Source organism: Mustela nivalis, assembly GCF_964662115.1.
Source record: "Mustela nivalis genome assembly, chromosome: 3".
NCBI lineage: Eukaryota > Metazoa > Chordata > Mammalia > Carnivora > Mustelidae > Mustela > Mustela nivalis.
Window position 1 is genome coordinate 80306926 of NC_139022.1, and position 22517 is coordinate 80329442.

General features: G+C 39.5%; 1 protein-coding gene across 1 annotated transcript in view; it reads left to right on the forward strand.

Annotated features, from left to right (window-relative positions):
• ANKRD31 (ankyrin repeat domain 31) overlaps positions 1-22517 on the forward strand; it is a 149098-nt gene that overhangs the window by 126076 nt on the left and 505 nt on the right. Inside the window, 4 exon segments of the mRNA XM_082724937.1 lie at positions 4152-4292; positions 14438-14544; positions 18501-18537; positions 18541-18568. Coding sequence (XP_082581063.1) covers positions 4152-4292; positions 14438-14544; positions 18501-18537; positions 18541-18568 — 313 coding nt within the window.

The window sequence follows — 22517 nt, forward strand, 5'->3', positions numbered from 1 at the left end:
GCTGTATAGACTAATCTAGTCAATTGTATCCCTTTGAAGGGATAGCTTATGAAGTCAGTGTTTGAGTTTTATTCTGACTCTAGGAATGCTCTTCCTTACTATTTATTTTCCCAGTTCTCTTCTAAAAACTAGCCAGCCTGCAATTCAGCCTGTATCCCCAGTGACTCTACCAATTTACTTTCAACTGCTTTTTACCACTACCTATACTGCCTCTAAAGTGCCCTTGAGCTTGAACTTCTCCATGTTCTGTTGTAAATGAAGTCATTTCCTTTGGAGGAGATTAGGAACCATCTGTTTTAGGCTTGCTTCTTTTCCCAGACAAAAATCTCTGTGCCATAGGTCTGGATCTGGGGTGGGAACATAACTTTTCTCTGAATGACACCCTGGCTTTAGGAACTGAGGATTTAGCCAAGGTGGGCACATTGGCCTCATGCCTTTACAGCTTGTCTCTCCTGACATTAAGCCACTACCTTATAAGCCAGGCAGGGGTGATCAGGGTCCTACTAATCTCAGTGCCACCATGCCAAAGGTGGAGCCTCTGCCCCACCAGTACAGGCTAAGCAGAAGGGATTCCCCACCTCTTGGTTGCATTCACTCACAACTTAGCCTTAGCAAGAGATAGCTAAGGGTAAGATGAGAATGCTGATATCCTTGCCCCAACAAGAAGGTAGCCCTGTGGTTGGAGGCTATTGGGAGAGGGAGCCCTGTGTTCTTGGCTGCACAGTTTGGAGTGGAATCTGCATCTCACTGAGCTGGGAAGGGAGAGGAAGAAGGCAATCTTGGCTCACATACACAGACTCACCTTTCCTCCCTCCCCCATGTAATTGTCATAGATTTTACTGAATAGAGGGCTCTTTATTTGCTGCATGCATTTATGACCATTTCCAGATTTAAACAATTTTTAAAAATACTTTTCACCTGGGACTGGATCCTCACATTGTTATTCCAGAAGTTGATTCTAGAGTATTTACATTCCAGGGTGCCTGGGTGGCTTATTCAGTTAAGCATCTGACTTTAGCTCAGATCATGATCTCAGGGTCCTGGGATCACGTCCCGCATCGGGCTCCCTGCTCAGCAAGGAGGCCCTGCTTCTCTTTCTGCCCCTCCCCCCACTCATGTGCTCTCATGCTCTCTCTCTCTCTCTCTCAAATAAATTTCTTTTTTTTTTTAAGATTTTATTTATTTATTTGACAGAGATCACAAGTAGGCAGAGAGGCAGACAGAGAGAGAGCCAGGAGGAAGCAGGCTCCCCACCAAGCAGAGAGCCTGACTCGGGGCTCAATCCCAGGACCCCTGGATCATGACCCGAGCCGAAGGCAGAGGCTTTAACCCACTGAGCCACCTAGATGCCCCTCAAATAAATTTCTTTTTAAAGCCGCTGCCTTCAGCTCAGGTCATGATCTCAGGGTCCTGGGATCGAGCCCCACATTGGGCTCTCTGCTCAGCAGGGAGCCTGCTTCCCTCTCTCTCTCTCTGCCTGCCTCTCCGTCTACTTGTGATTTCTGTCTGTCAAATAAATAAAATCTTTAAAAAAATAAAATAAAATAAAATAAATTTCTTTTTAAAAAGAATATTACATTCAGTGAGACTTTTGATATAGTTACATTTAAATCTGTCACATGGCATCTGTTTTCTTTTTCTCTCATCTCTTCTTTGTTCCCTTTTTCATTTTTTATGCTTTAGCTCTTTTGTTGGTTTATTAGCTACAATTCTTTTTACTTCCGTTTTGGCTTTAGAGTTTATAGTACGTATTTTTAACTTCTCCCAATCTACCTGTAAGAATTATGATACCACATCATGTATACTGTAAGAACCTCAAACTAGAATGCTTCCATTTCTCTACTCCTGACCTTTGTGTTATCATATATTTTACCTTTATCTAATGTTATAAATTCCACACTTGATTATTGTTTTTGTTTAAGCAGTCAATTATCTTTTAAGTAGATTTAAATAGTAAGAAAATATTTTTCTCATGTAGTTACTATTTCTGCTTTTGTTTCCTTTATGTAGATCCTGATTGCCAATTGCTGTCATTTTTCTTCTGCTTGGAGGACTGTCTTTAACATTTCATGTATTGAAGGTCTTCTGTTGACAATGACTCTTTTGACTTTTGGATGTCTGAAAAAAAGTTGATTTCACCTTCACTTTTGAAAGATATTCTTGCTAGATAATAGACTTCTATGCTGTTGGTTTTTTTTTAAGATTTTATTTATTTATTTGACAGAGAGAGATCACAAGTAGGCAGAGGCAGGCAGAGAGGGGGAAGCAGCCTCCCTGCTGAGCAGAGAGCCCGATGCAGGGCTCGATCCCAGGACTCTGAGATCATGATCTGAGCTGAGGGCAGAGGCTTAACCCACTGAACCACCCAGATGCCCCAGTAGACTTCTATGTTGAAAGAGTTTTTTCCTTTGAGTAATTTAAAGATGTTGCTCTACTGTTTACTTGCTTGCATTGTTTAAATACACTGTTGTTCTTAACCTTGTTCCTCTGTAAGTACTCCTTCTGGCTCCTCTGTAAGTGTTCCTTCTGGCTGCTTTTAAGATTTTATCTGGTTTTAAGCAATTTTGATCATGAGGAGCATTAGCTGATTTTTTTTTCATGTTTCTTATGCTTAGGGGTTATTAAATTTCTTGAATCTCTGGGTTCCACATTTGAATCTCAGATGTGGAAAAATTTAAGCCATTATTTCTTCAAATGTTTTTTCTTCCCTTCTTTCCTTTTTGAACCTCTTATTTCACACATATTGGATTGCTTGAAATCATTTCACAATTCACTGATGATCTGTTCCTTTTTTAAAATTATCTTTTCTCTGTTTCATTTTTTTGCAGTACTTACTGCTTTGCCTTTGAATTTACTAATCTTTTTGATTAAAATGCCTAATCTCTAACTAATCCGATCCAGTGTATTCTTCATCTCATACATTGTAATTTTCATCTCTAGAATTTTGATTTTGGTCTTTCTAAAAATATTTTCCATGTCTCCACATAACTTTTTTTTTTTTTTTTAAGATTTTATTTATTTTATTTGACAGACAGAGATCACAAGTAGGCAGAGGCAGGCAGAGAGAGAGAGAGGAGGAAGCAGGCTCCCCGCTAAGCAGAGAGCCCGATGCGGGACTCGATCCCAGGACCCTGAGATCATGACCTGAGCCGAAGGCAGCGGCTTAACCCACTGAGCCACCCAGGCGCCCCTCCACATAACTTTTGAACATGTGTAATATGATTGTAATAAACTACTTTATGTCTTTATCTGCTAATGCTAACATTCTTACTAGTTCTCGGTCATTTTCAGTTCATTGCTCTATCTCTTCTGTCTGGGTTGTATTTTCCTACTTCTTTCCAGGCCTATTAACTTTTTATTGAATCCCACACATTGTGAAATCTATCTAGTTGGATGCTGGATATTTTTGTATTCTTATAAATATTTTGTAGATCTGTTCTAAGATACAGTTAAGTTCCTTGGAAATAATTTGATCCTTGTGGGTCTTGCTTTTAAGATTTGGTAAGAAGGATTGGAGCATGTGTTCAATCTAGGGCTAATTATTTCCCACTCCCAAGGTAAGGCTATTCTGTACCCAACCAAAGCCCCACCAGTTTTGAAGTTTTCTAGTCTTGCTCTTGGGAACAGGTACTATTTCTAACCTTCGAATATGGCAGGTGTCATTACTTCTACTCTTCTCTGGTGGTTCTTTTCCCAGCCCTGGGTAATTTGCCCTCAAATATGGCCAGCCACTACTCAGGTGAATACTTGAAGACCCCCTGAAGATCTTCAAAGTTCTCTTTGTATTTATTTCTTCTACAGTATTCTGTCCTGGAAACTCTAGGCACTTTACCTCCATGGATTCTGCTCTTTCTCCTCAACTCAGGGAGTCCATAGGCTTTGCTTGGATTCCCTCTCCCTGCATCATGACCTGGAAACTCTCAAGGCAGTGAGCTGGGACACTTGGAAGGCTCACCTCATTAATTTCTCACTTCTCAGGCATCACTGTGCTTTGTTGGCTGATGTTTGGCTGTAAACCATTGCTCCATATATGTTGTATGTTTTTTGTTGGTTAGGGTAAATCTGGTTCCTATTACTTCATCATGACCAAAAGCAGTTCACATATTTCAGGTATTTTTCCTTCTTAATTTTTGTTTTATTTTGAATTTCAGGAGACTACCCACAAAGCCAGTGTTTTAATGAGTGGTAAAATTAAGGTAGAAAATGGTCAGATTTATCAAAATCCAGTCACCTGGCTCAAGGATCTTCTAGGAGGCGACAGTTATGTGACTTGGAATTATGCTTGGAGTAAGGTGGGTAATTCTTAAGTTTATCTGTAACTTCATGTTCAAATGGAAAGGTACCTATTTTTTTATGATAAAACTACTTTTTAAGAAATCTGAAGTTCTCCAAGCTAGCTTTTGTCCTCATGTTCCTTCTACAATATGCTATGTGCTTTCTCCCACAACTCTTGTTTGCCACAAATCCCCAGGGACAGAGTTGGACAGCTGACGCCCTCTCCTTCTTTGGTCCTCGTCTAGTCTCAGAAATTCAAATGCCCTCAATCTTCCCCTGTTATCCTCCCAAGTGATTTCAGGTCTTTGTGACTCCGCATAGAAAATTTGAAACCTCTGATGTGTTGACCATTTAGTTATATGTTAGTATTCTGATGCAATGAAGGATAACTTCCCCTAAAGACAAAGGAATGGGCAAGCAGCCGAAAACCCACAAAAGTTATGGTACTTTTGTTTGAACACAATTTTATCCATCAGTTGCCACCCCCCCAAAAGAAATATTTTTCATTCCAACTTCCTGGACTTAGTAGTCTTCCCCACAATTCTATCTTCTGAATTATAAACCCAGTTTAACCACCAATTTCAAGACTATTGAAATTGGACCTTGAAGTCCAATGAACAGCCATCTCCAGATGTCCATGGCCACACTTAAGGGAACAGTCTTGCAATGATTCACTGAGGAAAGTGTGACTCCTCAGACATCCACCATTACTGTTAAACAGAACTACAAATCCCTTCAGCCTCCACTGTCCATTACAGTAAGAGGCAGTGCCTGAGTAATAAAAGGCAGTTTCTTCTCTCTTTTTTTGTCTCACTTAGCTCTGCTCACCATTCCTCTTAGCTCCTCCTCTCCTTCCTTCTCTGTAATCTGTTTTCTGGTATCCTAGACCTTTGTTGCAGGTGCTTCCAAAACTGTGTTTTAGTTCCTTCACTTAGATCCTTACATCTTAGATTGCCTCTACTTTATAGTCGTTGGGTTTTTTTTTTTTTTTTCTTAAAGGTTTTTTTCCTTGTTCATTTTCCACCCCTGGAGTCACCAGATCATCTGCTTTTCACCTGCTCAGTACTTTCCACAATTCATAAATCATATGTACATGCGAGGAATTAACATTTTACCATTGGAAATCCCTTTTTATTAAAAAGTTTCTTAAACTTGTGATAGATTATATCATTTTGCTATAATAGTCTACAGCATGAATATGGTACTGGTTTCTGTAGTTAAGTTTTTTTGAGCTTATCATGCCTCTGCTTAGTGTGCCCAGTGATGAATCACTTCTCCCACTCTTTTTCTTTATTGGAACTACTGCATTTTCTGCTTTTGAGTAGCTGACTGTGACATCATTTGGCCCTCACTCTGTACTTAAGCCTCATTTATATATCACGTTGCCTCTGGTCTTTTCTCATCAGCCATATCAGTTAGTCATATGGTTTAACACCTATGTGATAGGGAAGCCAAAGGCATATGCAGGCACTACAATTAGGAGGATTCTTGGGTGTAAGATATTCATACAGATTATCTAAGTAGACTTAGATTTTTTTTATTATTAGTATCCTAAACAGTTTAAAAAATTACCATAGGGGCCACCTGGGTGGCTCAGTTGGTTGGGCAAATGCCTCAGTCCAGGTCATGATCCTGGAGTCCCAGGATAGATTCCTGCATCAGGCTCCCTGCTCAGCGGGGAGTCTGCTTCTCCCTCTGACCCTCCCCACTTTCACGCTCTGTCTCTCATGCTCTCTCTCTCATTCTCACTCTCTCAAATAACTAAATAAAATCTTTAAAAGTAAGAATTACTATAGGGACTCATGTACCTCTAACAAATCCCCTACACTGAGAAACACTACCCTGGTGAGAGTTTTCACAATATTTAAAATCCTCTTTTAAAACTTACCACAGAGCTTTGCGGAGTGGCAGTATCGTAGCCAATGAGGTTTATCCGAGCCGCGATTATTGCTAATTGAAAACTTACCACAGAAACCTCTACCTCTTCTTGTCTTGAGGGAACTCTTGAATTCATAGTCAATTCTCAATGACAGGAGTTTTTTGCTACATTAGTAAATGTAAACGTTTCTACTGATTGATTCTGAGACTGCTGGTGTGGCTATGAGTCCAGGAATATTTGGTCATTAGGTAAGTAATGTCAGAAAACTAAGTCTTATCCTGCCTCAGACAGAATGACAGAGCCATTAGACACAGATGACTCTTACTTCCTACCCAAGCGGCTGGACTGCTATACAGGGAATCCTGATGCTTACTCCCCACTGGGCATCACGGATTCCTCTCACTCCTGCAGCCTCATGGCTGTTAGGTACCATCCTGATATGGCGGAGTGATCTCTGGATGGGAAACAGGAGGCAAGCTAGTTTCTGGTTCTACTGTTGATAAGTTACTTGATCTGGGAATGGTTTTCAATTCTGCCTACACATCAGAATCACTTGGTGGACCACAGCCCCATACCTTCTGACTTAATTTTTTTTTTTTAAGATTTTTTCTATTTATTTGACAGAAAGAGATCACAAGTAGGCAGAGAGGCAGGCAGAGAGAGGGGGGAAAGCAGGCTCCCTGCTGAGCAGAGAGCCTGATGCGGGCCTCCATCCCAGGACCCTGAAATCATGACCTGAACGAGGCAGAGGCTTAACCCAGGTGCCCTGACTTAATAGTCTTAATTGAAGACCAGGTGGTAATATTTTAAAAAGCTTTCCAGGTAATTGTAATAGGCAGCCTGGAGTAAGAATCCCCGATCTAGATCAAGTCATTTAACCTTTCTGATCCTCATTTTTCTTACATATAAAATAAGTAGTAGTGCTAATTGTCTCTAAAGACCCTTCCAGTGTGGAGATTCTAGGACTTGCATAGCCATGTGTGATTTATAAAGCCTTTTACATATATTTTTTCACAACCTCATGAAGTAAGAAAGTCAACTATTTATCTATGGATGTAAAACCAGAGTTATAGGAGATTAAGTGGTTTGATTAGCCTCAAGGCCAGTTAAGTGCCAGAACCAGGACTAGAACCTGGTCTTAAGGTTCCTTAATTATTATCATTTTTTTAAAAATATCCACCCTGCAGTTCAAACCCATATTGTTATTATTTTTAAAAAAATATCCACCCTGCAGTTCAAACCCATGTTGTTCAAGTGTCAACTCTACATAATGTATGATATTTATGTGAAATTCACCTGTAGTGATAAAAATCACATGGATTATGTAGGTCCAGAAGGTGGGGGAAACTAGTTGGGAAAAGATACTAGGGAATTTGGGGCTAGGGATGGAAATTTTCTATATGTCATGTGGGTAGTGGTTACCACAATCTGTTTTTTTCTTAATTCATCAAATTCTACATTTGAAAGAATGCATTTTATGTATACATTATATCTCAATAAGTTAAAATTTATGTTTAGAGTTTTTTTTTAAAGATTTTATTTATTTATTTGACAGAGAGAGAGATCACAAATAGGCAGAGAGACAGAGAGAGAGATGAGGAGAAGCAGGCTCCCCGCTGAGCAGAGAGCCCCACACGGGACTCGATCCCAGGCCCCCGGGATCATGACCCGAGCCGAAGGCAGAGGCCCAACCCACTGAGCCACCCAGGTGCCCCTATGTTTAGAGTTTAAAAAAATAAAATAAAATAAAAATTATTATTATTTTTAATAATAAATTATTTTTAATAAAAACATTATTTTCTACATTTACAACAATGACACAAGGGAAGCCACATTCCTTTCATTGGAAACAGGTTGCCCTGAACTCATAAGAGCACATACAGTATTACCTAGCTGTCTTTATGAATTTATGCCAAGTCTCATTCTTCTGCAGCAAAAAATGTCTACTTCCACAGGGAAAAAAAAAATGCCTTTTTGTGATACAGTTGTGGTATGAAAATAAGAATGGCAATGACAGTTTATTTTTGTGAATGCTTAGGACTGGATTTGCAAACGACAAACAGACTTCCTTTTTGGGCAGTGACCGAACAAGCATTAACAGCTCTCTTGTGCAAACATACTTCCCATTCAAATGACTCACTCTCTGAATTTCCACCCTTATAAATTCACTACTTTGGATTTAGTATTAACTTTTCTGTATGGTTACCCGTCACCCAACACACTTTGTAAAACAATTCCTCCTACCCCCATGATTATGAATATCAAAATACCGAAGGTTGAGGTAGGAGTAAAGAAAGTGATGGAAATTACTGGGATACCTGGGTGGCTCAGTTAATTATATGTCCAACTCTTGATTTGGGCTCAGATATTGATCTCAGGATGCCAGGATCAAGCCCCCAATCAGGCTCCCTGCTTAGTGGGGAGTCTGCATGTCTCCCTCTCCCTCTGCCCTTCCTCCAACTTGTGCGCTTTCCTGCTAAAATCAATCTTTTTTAAAACAGTGATGAAAATTGTTGATCTCAACTGCCAGCCATCCTCATTGGTCAATTAATCATCCCCAGGGTCTTAACTTACACTTCCTATGAGCCTAGCTTCTATTCAGGAGACGTGGATATATAGGATCACACCACACCACAAAAAAGGAGATGCGTGGCCTTTTTGGTTTTTGTTTTTGTTTTAGTTTAAATTCACTTAATTAACATATAATGTATTATTAGTTTCAGGGGTAGAGGTCAGGGATTCATCAGTCTTATATAATACCCAGTGCTCATTACATCACATGCCCTCCTTAATGTCCATCACCCTGTTACCCCATCCCCCCACCCATCTCCCCTCCAGTAACCCTGTTTCCTATGACTAAGAGTCTCTTATGGTTTGTCTCCCTCTCTGATATTGTCTTGTTCATTTTTTTCCTCTCTTCCCCTATATTCATCAGTTTTGTTTTTTAAATTCTGTATATTAGTGACATCATATGATATTTGTCTTTTTCTGATTGACTTATTTCGCTCAGCAGAATATCTTCTAGTTCCATCCATATTGTTGCAAATGGCAAGATTTCATTTTTGATGGCTGCATAATATTCCATTGTAGATCTGTTTACCACATCTTCTTTATCCATTCATCTGTCGGTGGACATCTGGGCTCTTTCCATAGTTTGGCTGTTGTGGACATTGCTGCTATAAACATTGGGGTGCAGGTGTCCCTTTGGATTTCTATCTTTGGGGTGAATCCCTAGTAGTGCAGTTGCTGGGTTATAGAGTAGTTCCATTTTTAACTTTTTGAGGAATCTCTATACTGTTTCCAAAGTGTCTGCTTTTCATTCCCACCAATAGCATAAGAGGAATCCTGTTTCTCTGCATCCTCACCAACATCTGTCATTTCTTGACTTGTTAATTTTAGCCATTCTCATGAGTGCAAGGTGGTATTTCGTTGTGGTTTTGATTTGTATTTCCCTGATGCCAAGTGATGTTGAGCATTTTTTCATTTGTCTGTTGGGCATTTGTAAGTCTTCTTTGGAGAAATGTCTGTTCATGTCTTCCCATTTCTTTTTTTTTTTTTTAATTTATTTATTTGACAGAGAGAAATCACAAGTAGATGGAGAGGCAGGCAGAGAGAGAGAGAGGGAAGCAGGCTCCCTGCTGAGCAGAGAGCCCGATGCGGGACTCGATCCCAGGACCCCGAGATCATGACCTGAGCCAAAGGCAGCAGCTTAACCCACTGAGCCACCCAGGCGCCCCCATGTCTTCCCATTTCTTGATTGGATTATTAGTTCTTTGGTTGTTGAGTTTGATAAGTGCTTTATACTAGCCCTTTATCTGATAAGACATTTGCAGATATCTTCTCCCATTCTGTCGTTGTCTTTTGGTTTTGTTGACTGTTTCCCTTGCTGTGAAAAAGCTTTTTATTTTGATGAAGTCCCAGTAGTTCATTTTTGCCCTTGTTTCCTGTGCCTTTCACCATGTTTCTAGGAAGAAGTTGCTGCGGCTGAGGTCAAAGAGGTTGCTGCCTGTGTTCTCCTCTAGGATTTTGATAGATTTCTGTCTCACATTTAGGTTTTTCATCCATTTTGAGTCTATTTTTGTGTGTGGTGTAAGAAAACGGTCACGTTTCATTCTTCTGCATGTGACTGTCCTATTTTCCCAACACTACTTAATGAAGAGACTGTCTTTTTTCCATTGGATATTCTTTCCTGCTTTATCACAGATTAGTTGATCATAGAGATGATGGTCCATTTCTGGATTCTCTATTCTGTTCCATGTATCTGTGTGTCTGTTTTTGTGCCAGTAGCATACTGGCTGATGATTACAGCTTTGTAATACAGCTTGAAGTCTGCAATGACTCCACCGCCTTTGGTTTTCTTTTTGGACATTCCTCTAGCTATTCAGGGTCTTTTCTGGCTCCATACAAATTTTAGGACTGTTTGTTCCCACTCTGTGAAAAATGTTGATGGTATTTTCATAAGGATTGCATTTGTCTAGGTAGCATAGACGTTTTTACAATATTTGTTTTTCCATGAGCATGGAACATTTTCCATTTCTTTGTGTCTTTCTCAATTTCTTTCATGAGTGTTTTATGGTTTTGAGAGTATAGATGCATTTCCTCTTTGGTTAGGTTTATTCCTAGGTATCTTATAGCTTTTGGGGCAATTGTAAGTGAGATCAATTCCTTAATTTCTTTTTCTCTCTCATTGTTAGTATATGGAAATGCAACTGATTTGCTGAATTCCTGCATGAGTTCTAGCAATTTGGGGGTGGAGTCTTTTGGGTTTTCCACATAAAATATCATGTCATCTGTGAAGAGTGAGTTTGATTTCTTTGCTGATCAGGATGCCTTTTATTTCTTTTTTGTTGTCTGATTGCTGAGGCTAGGACTTCTAGTACTATGTTGAACAGCAGTGGTGATCCTGGACATCCCTGCCATGTTCCTGACCTTAGGAGAAAAGTTCTGTTTTTCCCTGCTGAGAATGATAGTCTCTGTGGGCTTCTATGATATCTATCTCTATACCTACACCGTGAAAAGTTTTAATTAAAAAAGGATGTCATACTTTGTCAAATGCTTTTTCTGCATCTGTTGAGAGGATCATGTGGTTCTTGTCCTTTCTTTCATTAATGTAGTATATCACATTAAGATGTGGGTCCTTTTAAAATACAAATATCCAAGAGGGGTAAATCCTGATAATATACGAAAGGCGTACTGCCCTTCTTTTGCCTGGAGCTGCATGGAGTACCCATGGGAAGTAGAGAAGGGGGACTTTAGGATGGGGATTGGGAGGAGGTAGGTGGTATGAAGATGAACTTTGCTTCCATCATCATTTTCCCAGGGTCAGCTCTTTCGTGGCAGTTACTACATTTTGATACTACCTTCTCATATATTTGAGAATTATTTTACTTTTTAGCCAAAATGTATTTTTGTGTTACAGTGAACCTAAAAGAAAACTGACAGTTTTCTTTTGCTTGTTTGCCTTCCTCCATCCCTCCCCCTCACCTCCCGAGATAAAAAACAATTATCCTTTCCTCTTTCTTCTTCTTGGGGTAGTGCAAATTTATTAAGAACTTGCTTCATGGGGCGCCTGGGTGGCTCAGTGGGTTAAGCTTCTGCCTGGGATCAAGCCCTGCACCGGGCCCTCTGCTCAGCAGGGAGCCTGCTTCCCCCACCACCGCTGCCTGCCTTTCTGCCTACTTGTGATTTCTCTCTCTGTCAAATAAATAAAATCTTAAAAAAAAAAAAAAAAGAACTTGCTTCATAAAACTTGAAATGGAATTAAAACAGTCATTTGGTCATCCATGAACAGATTCCCATTAGTACCAACAAATAGTTTTCCTGAAGACATAGATAAAATGGACTGATATTTTCAAATTTTCAAATGGAGCTCTAGCAGGGAAAAAGTTCTTGGACACCTCTTTAATTCTTAAAGGCGGGTTGTATTTTACATTTTTTCTTGATGCATGTTAGAATGTAAGATATAGAGAAACATTTGTTACTGCAATTAATGACAATTGAAATTAAACTTTATTTCTTCAGAGACCTTACCAAATAAAGTTAATTAATAATTTCACTTGGCCAATTAACTCCATTTCCAGGATAGTGGCTAACTGAATCATCCTTCCACCCTAACTCAGACAAACACTCACACACACACACACACACACACACACACACACATGCATTCATGCCATTTCTTCCCTAAGTATGGTATTAGGGAGTCAGCATAAACTGATTTCTGAGGATAATAGACCTTCTGCCTAAGAGCTTCCGGGAGAGAATTAGTGGCCTTAGGATAAAGCCCTTCCTGCAGTTCCACTTTTTAGAAAAGTAAGAATACAACAACCTACAGATAGCCTTACAGAATATACCTTGCCCTAATTCCAGCTTTATTACTGTTTTCATCTGGGGGAAGGTGGCATCCCATCACCCAACCCAAAATGGATTTTGAGTGGTGAAGTTGTCAAGATTGCTGGCAGTATCCAGTCTAAGACCCTAAGAACCTTGCCTACAGCTCTTCCTACATGCCTCTGAGAGAAGGCATATGAGCTAGATTTTCATTCAAGATTTAGTTGAGAAGTCAAAGTTTCAGTTATATGCAAATGTGATGACTGTTTGCTCTTACGCTTTAGCCAACTAGAGCACAGACACTATTATGAAATGGACAGTTTCCAGGAGTGACCTAGTGCCTGTTCATTTTAAGATGTATATATTATTATCCTGTTGAATAAATCACTCCCACCTTGAGGGAACTAGGTACTTAACTCAGTAGATTTTTCTTAAAGCTGTGTACTTTTGATGTCTCAATTACCCCAGTGGTGTATTTAAGATCTGTACGGACTCATGACCTCTAAGGCTACTAAGGTATAGTTTTACTACTTTATATTATCTAGTATTAACGGATAAAAATATACTTTAAATCTGAAACGTTGGTGAGAACATACTGAACCTGCACATTGATGGGTATAGAAGGTGTTTTGGTTATTGTCTGGGCACAACATGAACAAAACCCATTGTTTCTAATTGTTAGTTGTTTGGAGAGCTAACCAATGGCATTCAGAGGCCTCATCTATCCTTCCATGGCAAAAGGTGATGGGTTAGCACACTGGGTAGACTGAGAGGTTCCATTTCCATTACAAAGTTCCTTTAGTTATGGGATTGAGCCCAGAGGGGGCCTAAACCTTCCAGATCCCTTTTTCTTCTGTCTGCCCCCATTCTGGTAAATAACGGGCAATTATTGAGCACTCAGAATGTGCTAGACAGTATGCCAAATGCTTTTCATATATTATTTATTCTTATCCTCACAACAACCTAATAAGCTGGAGGTACTTGTTTTACAAATGTACAAATTGAGGTTAAACAATTTAAGATTCTTGCTTAAGAGCTGGAATTTCAGAGGGTTTTCCCCCTGCAATTGTCAGGCACTATGTGAAGTGCCAAGAGTATAAAAATAATTATGACACAGACCTTGTCTTCAAGGAGCTTATGTTAATGGAAACAGACATATTAACATAATTTCACTTTAGTAGGATAAGTGCCTTGACAAATATGAGCATAAAAGTGATGGGGGCCTAGAGGAAGGGACTGATTGTTGGAGTTAGGAAGTTCTAAGAAAGCATCCAGGAGGAAGGGAAGTTTGAGTGGACACCGGACAGTTTAACTACAGTGAACATAGGCTTCGGGGTCTATTATCAGACTGCCGTAGAACTAGGAGTAGGGAACCCAAAGACAGCAACCAGAGGGCAAGTGTTTACATCAGCCTCAACCAGCGTGTTTGTATGTGGGTATTCCTAAGATCTGATATTTGGAGTGATAAACAATAGCTAATAAGTTCACAAACCAGAAAAAGCCAAAAAATTTGAATGCACAAGCCTGAAATATTAATCAGTTAAGTGTCTGAGTTCTTGAAAAGTACTATTTTATGGCTTGGTTTTATTAGTACAACATTAATTTTTTAATGTTATAAAGTAGTGATGCTGGATTAATGGTTGTTTAACAAGTGAATGGATGAGAAAATTAATGATAAACAACAGGGGTCAAAAAATATTTTCACTAAAGGGCCAAATAATAAAATCTCAGGCTTCATGGGCTTATGGTCTGTTGTGAATATTCAGTCATGTTATAGCACAAAAGCATCCATTGATATTAAGTAAATGAATGGGTATCTTTGGTTCTAATAAAATTTAAAAAAAAGAAAAGGTGGCAGAGCAGATTTGACTGAAGGTAAAACTTGTAACAGATAGATGTATTTGCTTCTTTCAAAATGTAGAGTTTTAAAATTCTGTGCTTAATTATGTGCAGGTGACATATCTGGGGAAGGAGCTTTTAAAGTATGTTTCTGAGGAAGTGCCCATACCTGCAGAGCCAGTCGTGGTGCCTCAACAACATCAACCTTGTCTTTCAGGTACGTGCAGACCTACAGCCATTTCTTAGTCATGAGAAAGGCACCCAAAGGTATGGAGACAGCACTGCTTTTTTTGTATAACATGAAAATAACTGTCTTAATGTGAACAATTCAATAGCATTTTGTTGTTGTTGTTGTTGTTACTTAAATTCTAGTTAGTTGACATAGAGTTCAGTATGGTTCAGGAACAGAGTTCAGTGGTTCATCACTTGTGTACAACAGCCAGTGCTCATCATAATTTGTAACTTGTGCCCTCCTTAATGCCCATCACCCATCTAGCTAGCACATCCGCCACCCACTTCCCTCCAGCAACCATCAGTTTGTTCTCTATAGTTAAGAGTCTCTCATGATTTGTCTCTCTCTCTTTCTCCTCCCCCTGAATGTACATTGTTTTGTTTCTAAAATTCCACATATGAGTGAAATCTTTTCTCACTGACTTGTTTTGCTTAACATAATATTTAGTACATTCACAATGTTGTGCAACCACCACCTTTGAGTAGTTCTAAAACAACTTCCATTACCCAAATAGAAACTCCACATGCATTCAACAATCCTCCTTTCTATATGCCTCCCAGTCGACTTTCTGTCTTTATGAATTTGCCTGTTCTGAATGTATCATATAAGTGGAATCATATAGCTTCCTGTATCTGGCATCTTTCACTTAGCATAATGCTTTCAAGAGTCCTGCCGGGATAGATGTTCAGTTTCTACTTTTTGGCTGTTGGGGGTGCTGCCGTGAGCACACGTATACATGTATTTGTACCTATTTTTAGTTCTTTTGGATAGATATGTAGGAGTAGAGTTGCTATATCATATAGTATTATATGTTGAACTTTTTGAGGAACATCAAAAATGTTTTCCACAGCAACTGAAACATTTTACATCGTATCAACAATATACAAGGGTTCCAATTTCCCCATATTCTCACCAACACTTGGCATTTTCTGTTTGTTAACAACACTGCATTTTTAACCACAGTTGATTGTAGAATTTTTTAAATGACACCTTCCTTCACAGTTCCTTTCTCTGAACCTATGCTATACTTACTTTGGGTAGATTTTTTAAAGTATCATACAGAAAGAAAAAGTGGCATTTTTTCCCTCCTGCAGGCATGATTTGGTGAGTTTTCTAAAAGCAAGTACTAAAATAAATTTTAGCTCATTAGTGTAAACTAATGTGCTTTATCTGATGGAATAGACTTTAACTTGAGAAAACTGAAGAGAATGTAGTCTTCACCAATTAGCAGCGGATTTTGAAAATATCTGGAGAGAGGCAGCGCACATTTCTGTAAAACAGACATAACTAAGGTTGTGTTACCCTTCTCTGCTGCAGCACCCTCTCTTTTTCCACTAGTGTCCCTGCCTCAGACCAGCTGGGGACAGTATAGTCAGAAAGGAGATACAATACAGGAGACGATAGTTCTGTGGTAACCAGAGTCAAGAACCAAACAAGGATTACTATCACTAAGCCCCTAACCAGGGGCTCCCCAGGGCCATTCCTTCCTAACAAACCTTAGTAATTCACTATTTCCCTCTCTAACTTTATACCTGATCCGCTGTAACCTCTTAGGGTCCTTCTTTGTTCTCAAAAACTGGTTCCAGAATAGGATACATTTTCCCCAGTAGTCTGAAGATAGCCTCAAAAGTGCTTTTCATCACTTTGAGAAAACCAGTCAGGTAAAACAGAAATTATGAAGAAGTTAAAGGGTTTAAATTGGACAGAGTTCTTTGTAGTAAATTCTGGTCTTTGGTTCCTAACTCTCACTGCAGCTCTACCTAATCAAAACTTGGCGTGGGGCCCAGGAACCTGAACTTTTTAAAATGATTCTTATGCAGCATGACTATAGACTTTGAATGACTAGTAACTAGTATCTGATTTCTTACACAGATAATAATTTGAAAACTCTTATATTCAGCCCTTCAGCTCGATCCCACACCACACCCACTCTCATGCTTGCATGCATTGCCTGCCTCCCTCCCTCAACCTCTTGCTCTCTCTGTCTCTCTATCACACACACACACACACACACACACACACACACACAAGAAAGCCAAGCAAAACTTTCATCCTCCTAGTTTCTAACCCCAAGAATCAGAACAGAAATACAGGATCTTCCTTGTATCACAAAGGTTATCTCCTCAGATTTTCTGGTTCTGAGCAGGCATTTTCAACCCTAGCCATGCTTCTCCTTCCTCAAGAGGGCTCACAGTGGGGTGCCTGGGTGGCTCAGTGGGTTAAGCCTCTGCCTTCAGCTCGGGTCATGATCCCAGGGTCCTGGGATCGAGCCCCGCGTCGGGCTCTCTGCTCAGCAGGGAGCCTGCTTTCCTCTCTCTGTCTCTCTGCCTGCCTCTCTGCCTACTTGTGATCTCTCTCTCTGTCAAATAAATAAATAAAATCTTAAAAAAAAAAAAAAAAAAGAGGGCTCACAGTGCCCCTGCTAAGTGAGCATAAATAAAAAAATGGGTTCTGAATGGCTGCTTCTGTTTCCTGCAGTATAAACAAGTCTCTTGTTACTAATTTCTTTCAGAAATACTGTATTTTCTTTCCTTTAGCTATATCAGAAAATGTTAATGAACTCTATGGAGGGCCCATAGGCCAGCCAGTTTCTTTTCTTTTTTTTTTTTTTTTAAGATTTTATTTATTTATTTGACAAAAAGAGATCACAAGCAGAGAGAGAGGAGGAAGCAGGCTCCCCACTGAGCAGAGAGCCCGATGCGGGCCTCGATCCCAGGACCCTGAGATCATGACCTGAGCCGAAGGCAGCGGCTTAACCCACTGAGCCACCCAGGCGCCCGCAGCCAGTTTCTTGTTGCCTTAATCTGGGCCTAAGAATCTGCGGGTCTCTATTGGCATTACTTTTCTCTTTTTCTTTTTCTTTTTTTTTTTTTTTTAAGATTTTATTTATTTATTTATTAGACAGATGAAGATCACAAGTAGGCAGAGAGAGAGGAGGAAGCAGGCTCCCTGCTGAGCAAAGAGCCCGATGTGGGGCTCGATCCCAGGACTCTGTGATCATGACCCGAGGCGAAGGCAGAAGCCTTAACCCACTGAGCCACCCAGGCACCCCTCTTTTTCTTTTTTTTTTTTCTTAAGATTTCATTTGTTTATTTTATTAGAGAGGGAGCATGAGCAGGGAGAGGGAGAGAATCTCAGGCAGAATTCCCACTGAGCACAGAGATCCATCCCAGGACCATGTGATCATGACCTGAATGACCTGAATCGAAACCAAGAGCTGGATGCTTAACCTACTGAGTCACTCCAGGGGCCCTCTACCTGCTGGCATTCTGTAGGCTGCTGTTGGAGTTTTACTTGAACCTATTTGATTTAAGATTCTTTTGTATGTGGTTTTGTAGTACCTGACAAATCCAAAGACCTGGCAAGTTAGAAAAATGTAAACTCTTTAACAAGCAAACTATCCAAGAGACAATCTTTTTCCCTCTTTTGCATATCAAAACATGGTCATGGAAATCATGGAACTGACACTCTAGAGTGCACAGAGTTTAAAGGATAAACAAGGCCATATGGATTTCATCAGCCCACTTCAGATCATGAACATAATCGGTTCTTTTACACTTTTTTAAGATTTTATTTATCTACGTGACAGAGAGAGAGAGACAGTACAAGCCGGGGAAGTAGCAAGGAGAAGGCAGAGGGAGAGGGAGAGGGAGAAGCAGGCTTTCCGCTGAGCAAGGACCCTGATACGGGGCTCAATCCCAGGACCCTGACTGAGATCATGACTGGAGCCAAAGGCAGATGCTTAACTGACTGAGCCACGTAGGCACCCCTCTCTTACACTTTTTAATGATCAGTCCAAAATAGTGTTGTTTGGGAATACAGGAATTAGGAAGAGCTATTTACATTTTCCAAAGCTAGAGTAATGATGCTTCCCAACTAAGCCACCGCAGTCCTCAATCCAGCCAAATTATTAGTAGCACTCCCCTTCATTTTCAGATCTGCCAGATCTTGTTTAGATGACCCAGTACAGGAACCAAGCAAATAGATATTGGAAAAAATGAAATTTGGACATGGTAAAAAGAGAGAGAGCAACTCTTCAATTTCATTTACTTTTTAAAAAAGTTTTAAAATTCCACTTAGTTAGCATACAGTGTAATACTAGTTTCAGGTATCAAATTCAGTGATTGATCATTTCTGTACATTACTCCGTGTATATCATGACAAATGCACTCCTTCATCCCCATCACCTATTTAACCCACCCTCTACCCCCTCTTCTCTGGTAAACATCAGTTTGTTCTCTTTAAGAACTATATAGATCTTACATACTGTTGTCTAAATAGGCAAATTTTATGCATATCACTTTATGTTATAAATAATTGCTGGTTACCTAATGTTCACCGCCTGACAGAGAAGGTCTTTGAGTTTAGAGTGACTTTTCTAAACTCTTGCTCCCTATTATATTCCCCCAAAGACTGGCAAAGTAGCTTCCCAGTGGAAGTTTATTAAATGATGTTTATTCATCACATAAATAATGAATGGATGGAAGCATGAATACGATCCTAAGGAGTGCTAATTTAAAACTGGATTTACGGGCGCCTGGGTGGCTCAGTGATTGAGCCGCTGCCTTCGGCTCAGGTCATGATCTCAGGGTCCTGGGATCGAGTCCTGCATCGGGCTCTCTGCTCAGCAGGGAGCCTGCTTCTGCCTCCCTCTCTCTCTGCCTGCCTCTCTGCCTACTTGTGATTTCTCTCTGTCAAATAAATAAATAAAATCTTTAAAAAAAAAAAAACTGGATTTACATGTGATTGACTGTCCTCATAAGTAGACATGCCTAGATCTCACAGGCTATAATGAATGGAGTTTGTTGTGAAGAATTCAACAAATAGTAAATGGAATTTTGGTTAGTTAGTATTATCTCCTTTATTTGAACTTTCTGCTTCTGACTGTGAGATATAAGAGTGATGGCCCTTCACATTTTCTGAACCATTTATTTTTAAAACAGTTATATCCCTCTATCTCCCCACACTTCCTCCTCCCCCTCTTTATGAGAAATCATTAATCTGTTTAGCTTTTGTAACCATTTCCTAAACTTTGATCAAATGGTATCAACACTTCATGGGACAAATAGCAAACTCAATATCCAGTTGATTTCTACATACCATTTTGGAATTTTAGTATCAAGAAAATCCCGAGTCATGAAGATACGTGATAAAAGTTTTTAATCTTGCCATTTTCAAGACTTTCCTCAATGAATCAGAGATGATGGAAGAACTTTATTCCTAGTCCTGCACAGAAACTAGTTAAACTGGTAACCCAGATTAGTGTGTTGGTGGACTCTAGAGTGTTACAATATGGTATATGAATACATTTGAAGGCATATATTATTTCTAACTAAAGATTTTAAAAATACAAACACCAGCCTTTAAAAAATGAAATTCTGTTGATGAAATCCTGAAGTACCTCTCCCTAAAGTCCTTAGAAGCTGTAAAATAGAGGGAATCTATGGTGCATTTTTCCTTGAAATTTCACAAGTTCCTCTCAAGCCTCAATTCTCACTGCCTACCTGGCTGTAGTTTCTCTTCTGTGTTTTTGAGGGAATCTTCATTGATATTTCAGAATAAACTGGAGGGGAAAAAAATGAACATTCCCAAACTTCTACATAATTTGTGATCACTGTGGACAGACATATCAACCTTTTCCACAGTTCTTTAAAAAGAATCTGTTAAGGTAGATGACATTTCATTATTTACCTGAAAAGTCAGCTTTATATATATCTATTATCACCTGTCACCATAGTATTAGGACAGTCAAAGCACATTATGCCAAATGTATTCATCTAAGAAAAAAAATTATCTCCTGAAATCTTTATTTTCCCAAGCCATCATTTACTGCATATTAATTTACTGCATAATTAATTAATGTCAGTTTCTTTTGAGGGGACCTACTAACATTATTTCTTCATTTGAACATAGAACATGCTTTTTCAGAAAAAATAGACTCTTTTTTGTTTCTAATAAAAGCTGTCCTTGCCCTACCAATAATATGTTAGAGGAAGAAAACTCTTCTAACATATTAGAGGAAGAGTTTTCTTCATTTCGGTGAAGTTTTCTTCATTTCGGTGCTGTTACTGTGCGTCATTGCTGGTAGAAGTACATGTAATCAAGCACACACACTCACAGGTGCTTCTGTTTTATGTGGTTAAGAATTTCTTCAAACTTAAACACGTAAGGAAGATGTGTGCCTGATAACAGAGCAGAAGGTGTTTACTTCAGCTCCTGTTTACAATTCGTGTTGTTTTTCATTCCTTTTTTTTTTTAAATTTTAAAAATTATTGTTTTTACTTATTTAACAGAGAGAGAGCACAAGTAGGCAGAGAGCCAGGCAGAGAGAGAGGGAAGCAGGCTCTCTGCTGAGCAGAGAGCCTGATACGGAGCTTGATCCCAGGACCCCGAGACCATGACCTGAGCCGAAGGCAGAGACTTAACCCACTGAGCCACCCAGGCTCCCTGTTTTTCATTACTTTAATCATAATTATTTTTCATCATCGTATCATGATTAACTTTGACCTAATTCATAAAATGGACGATACATCTACTGATAGAAGAGAAAAGAGAAGAAAACTAATTTTCTGTTGAGCACCTGCCATATGCCAGGCCCCCTGCCAGACCACTGCATATACATTAAGCCATCGAGGAGCTTCCAACTAGTAAAACTCCAGAGTTCATGTCTGTGCAACAAAGGCAGAAAAAACATGAACACTTTACATATAAAAATTTTTTTAAAGATTTTTTAAATTCATGAGTGGCAAAGGGAGAAGCAGGCTCCTCACTGAGCAGGGAGCCTGATGTGGGGCTCGATCCCAGTACCCTGAGATCATGACCGGAGCCAAAGGCAGACACTTAACTGACTGAGCCACCCAGGTGTCCAGTCTCATTCCATTTTCTATGTCCAAGATAAAACTAAATCAGCATCAGCTTATCTTGAGAAAAAGGCTGTTTGTAGTCTAAAACACCACGGCAGGAAAAGGATGACTGAGGCTTCTGAAGGTAGTTGTACAAATTCCTCTGTGCCTCAATTTCCAATAAACCAAGAATAAAACAGTTGTGAAGATTAGATGGGAAGCTGCTGTGAAATGACTGGCTACTGGTTAACATATAGCAAACATTCAATAAATATAAGCTATTATTATTATTTCTCACTGAAAATGGTATTAGTCTGGAAGATGGATAATCACTTTTCTAGGCCATACAAACTTGTGTGATCTCAAGCAAGTTACAAGACTTCTCAAGCCCAGTACAACTAGGAAAATAGCCATATAAGTGAGTGTGGCTCCGCTTGCTGCTCCTCGTCCCCAACAAGCACTGCACAGCTAAAGAACCATTCTGCTCATGAAAGAAGTAGGGAGAAAGCCATCCTTCTCAAATAATATAACCAAATGTTAGATATTCTGCATAAGTCTCCTTGAAGTGAACTGTGAGATTCATCACTAGGCAAAAGAATAGGCTCATGCAACTATTCATGTTATCTAGTTGCCTAAATTAGCACTTCAAAATGACAGGCTAACTAGTTAGGTTAAAAATAATTTTAGCTTTCACTTTTCTTTTTCCTCTAGTTTTTAAAAAAATTTCCCTTAATAGATCAAAAGCAAAAATAATCAGGTTCATTATTTTAACTGATACTTCACTTCTGAAATATCACTAACCTATGAATTCTTTTCATTCAACCCATTTTACCTCTCTGACTCTGTTTCATCATCTGTAAAACAAGTCCAAGACCAAGATGATATATAAATTCACTTCTAACATCAAAGTTCTGCTTGTTCTCTCTCTGACAAATAAAAAAATTAAGTCTAGGGCGCCTGGGTGGCTCAGTGGGTTAAGTCTCTGCCTTAGGCTCAGGTCATGATTTCAGGGTCCTGGGATCAAGGCCCGCTTGGGGTTCTTTGCTCAGTGGGGAGCCTGCTTCCCTCTCTCTCTCTCTGCCTGCCTCTCTGCCTACTTGTGATCTCTTGCTCTGTCAAA